The sequence below is a fragment of the Odontesthes bonariensis genome, chromosome 14 (genome assembly GCF_027942865.1).
Source record: "Odontesthes bonariensis isolate fOdoBon6 chromosome 14, fOdoBon6.hap1, whole genome shotgun sequence".
In the NCBI taxonomy this organism is placed as follows: Eukaryota; Metazoa; Chordata; class Actinopteri; order Atheriniformes; family Atherinopsidae; genus Odontesthes; species Odontesthes bonariensis.
The window spans coordinates 1,459,398-1,462,956 of record NC_134519.1 but is presented as its reverse complement, the minus strand read 5'-3'; the positions used below and the strand labels follow the sequence as shown (position 1 = coordinate 1,462,956).

At 44.0% G+C, this 3,559-nt stretch overlaps 1 protein-coding gene across 1 annotated transcript; it reads left to right on the top strand.

The window, feature by feature from the left end:
• Positions 1 to 415: 415 nt before the first annotated feature.
• On the top strand, positions 416 to 3,559 carry LOC142398550 (uncharacterized). The gene is made up of 2 exons (XM_075482592.1): positions 416 to 659; positions 2,621 to 3,559. The coding sequence occupies exons 1-2, from the start codon at positions 488 to 490 to the stop codon at positions 3,394 to 3,396; spliced, it is 948 nt and encodes a 315-aa protein (XP_075338707.1). The 5' UTR covers positions 416 to 487; the 3' UTR covers positions 3,397 to 3,559.

The window sequence follows — 3,559 nt, the reverse complement described above, 5'->3', positions numbered from 1 at the left end:
AGCTTGTGATTGTAGAAGAAAGTTGGTTGTTGTGGTGTGAGGAGCAGTGTTAGCTGGCATTAGGGGGTTGACTCTGGGACGCCAGTGATCACTGTCCAGCCTCCTGGAGGTGTCGTGGGCCCACCTAGACGAAAGACGGATGAAAGGAGGCTTCTACATGATGACCCCAATGACCAGTTGGTTAGCACTGCTTACTGGTCTATATAGGGATTATATGGAATTATTCACTTTGCAGATTATTTTCAACAGTGTCATATAATTTAGTGTTATTATTATTTGTATTTCAATAATATAAATAAAAATTTAAAAAAGTAAGCTCAAGACGGAAATAAAGATGAACAGTTCTCCTCTGCCGGACACTTACAGTGTGACACCCGCCGGAAGTAAACAAGGAAACGGCGCTAGCAGCGTTTTCTGTCCTCGTGTCGGACTCAGCGGGAGGACGGTTGTGTTGTCTGAGCTGAATATCTGAGTGTGAGCTGCAACAATGTCTTCAGTTCAGCATCTGAGAGAGTTTATCAGCCAGCGACTAACTGCTGCTGCTGAAGAAATATTCTCAGAGTTTGAGAAAACCATCGTCCAGTACGAGGAGGAGATCGACCGTCAGCGCGGACTGCTGGATATCACCTGGAAACCCCAAATAAAGCTCCACACAGCAGGTAAGGAACACTGTGATGGGCTGAGTGAGTTCAAACCTGAATGTTATTAATAAAAGTCCTAATCAGAGCTCTACGTTACATTTATTTCAGGCTCACAGAGGAAAGTTACGGTGCAGCTGCAGTTATTTTTCAGACAGAAATAACATGAATGCATCTGTGTTTAAAAGCGGAAACATTTAAAGTTAAACTCACAGTATGTAGGAGACACAGGAGAACCTGACTGAGCTTAAACATGGTTGTTCAACTGAAATATAAGTTTTGAGCTGACTTCTTTGTTTCCTGTTAGAATTTACTAATTCATTTAAAATCTGACAGCATCGGTGCCTCATTTCTTCTTTTCAAAGTTAAAATAGGCTAATGCAGCATCTAGGTTGATATTGTAAACTATTTGCAGGATGTAGTCGGAAAATAGCTAAAGCTAGATAGGCTAAACGTTAAGCTTAGCATATCTAACGAAAATAGACCCCCTGAAGAATTTGTATTAAAGGTCCTATGGCATGAAAATAAATGGAGGCTTTTATATATTTTTATAGGCTTTTGTGGTCCCCTAATACTTTATCTGAGTTTTTTTCCCCAAAATTCTGCCTTGGTGCAGAATTACAGCCAGTCCCAAAAATGAGCTTTCCTTAGGATCCCCAGAATGAGCTGTTTAGTGGGGGTGTGGCCTTACTTACGCCCGTGGTACCATGCGCAAATGTTTTGTGAATCGCTATGGCACGTAGATGGCACGGCAGCCCTATGCCGTAAAACTAGCGAAACCTGTTAAAATGAGCTTACTTTGACAATATGACGAACTAGTAACTGAACAACTCTCCTAACACAGTCAAACATCAAGCAAGTGCTACACAAGACACAGCAAAAAAGGCGTGCGTGAAGGGGAAAGCAGGAGTGAGGATTTTGACATTCTCGTCTGATTGCTCTGGTTTGCAAAGATGCACGTAGCACTAGCGCTGGAACCATGACTGAATCATTATCCTGATGAAATGCACTGAATTTGCGGATTCATTCTTCTTCAGGAAGCTTGAAGTAGGGGGTTTTGGTCTAAAATGAGCGAGCTAACCATCTCATGGGCATGCAAACACCTCCAACAGCCCAGTTGGCAGAGATAAGAGCTTGCAGATGCTATTAGCTGCATAGCTAACCGTTAGCTAACGTCAGCTGCTAACGATACAAACCCTTTGTTGTGGTAACAAGCTATGTTACTATACTGTACATACAGGAAAGCAACACAATAATAGAGCGTTAAATTACTTACTCGGGAATGAGATCCTTCCCCAAGTGAGGGACGAATGGAGCAGGAGATTGACAGACGGATCGGTGCGGCGTCTGCAGTGGTCTCTGCACCGGCCCGTCGTGGTGAAGAAGGAGCTGAGCCAGAAGGCCAAGCTCTCGATTTACCGGTCAATCTATGTTCCTACCCTCACCTATGGTCACGAGCTGTGGGTAGTGACCGAAAGAACGAGATCGCGAATACAAGCGGCCGAAATGAGTTTCCTCCGCAGGGTGTCTGGGCTCTCCCTTAGAGATAGGGTGAGAAGCTCGGTCATCCGGGAGGGGCTCGGAGTAGAACCGCTGCTCCTCCGCATCGAGAGGAGTCAGATGAGGTGGCTCGGGCATCTGGTGAGAATGCCTCCTGGACGCCTCCCCGGTGAGGTGTTCCGGGCCCGTCCCACTGGGAGGAGGCCCCGGGGAAGACCCAGGACACGTTGGAGAGACTATGTCTCTCGGCTGGCCTGGGAACGCCTCGGGGTCCCCCCAGAAGAGCTGGAGGAAGTGGCCGGGGACGTCTGGGTCTCTTTGCTCAAGCTGCTGCCCCCGCGACCCGATCCCCGGACCAGCGGAAGATAATGGATGGATGGATGGATGGAAAAAAAAAAAAAAAAAAGAAAAATTTGTTATTTACCTCACTGTATTTCCTCTCTGCAGTAATATTTTATCTTTTGTCCCTTTTGTATTTCCAGAACTCTCACAGCAACAGGTCATTGCAGAGGAGAACATTCTTTCTGACCAGCAGCTCTGTAACCAGGAGGGGAACTCTAATCTGGAACAGAAGGAACCAAAACTTCCACAGTTGAAAGAGGAACAGTACGAAGCAGAACCTCCAAAGATTAAAGAAGAACAAGAAGAACTCTGCCCCAGTCATGAGGGAGAGCAGTTTTTAATAAGACAAAAGACTGATTTTCTTATGAGTCCTGCTTATGAGGAAAGCGACCACAAGAATTCAGAACCAAACAGTAATCAGCTTCACTCTCACAACATGAGAACCCACACAGGTGAAAGGCCCTATCCTTGCGAAATATGTGAGAAAAGTTTCAGCCGAAGAAGTCATTTGCTTTCCCACATGAGAACTCACACTGGTGAAAAGCCTTATTCTTGCAAAGTATGTGAGAAAAGATTCAGCCGAAAAAGTAATTTGCTGTCCCACATGACAACTCACACTGGTGAAAAGCCTTATTCTTGCAAAGTATGTGAGAAAAGATTCAGTCTAAGTAGCATTCTGTTGCGTCACATGAGAACTCACACAGGTGAGAAGTTATATTCTTGCAAAATATGTGAGAAAAGATTCAGTCTAAGTAGCAGTTTGTTGCGTCACATGAGAACCCACACAGGTGAAAGGCCGTATCCTTGCAAAATATGTGAGAAGCGTTTCAGTCGACAGCATGGTCTTTTGTGCCACATGAGAACTCACACAGGTTTAAAGCCATTTTCTTGCAGTGTGCGAGAAAAAGTTTCCTAATACTCCATGTCCTTTCAATTACAAGTACATTTTTGTTTAATTGTTTTAATGTAAATTAAATGTATTTTGTCAGGATACATTTGGGTTTAAACCTACAGTTTATAGTTTGATCTTTTGTTTCACACGTGACTTTATATTTATTGATATAAAATAAAAAAATGTA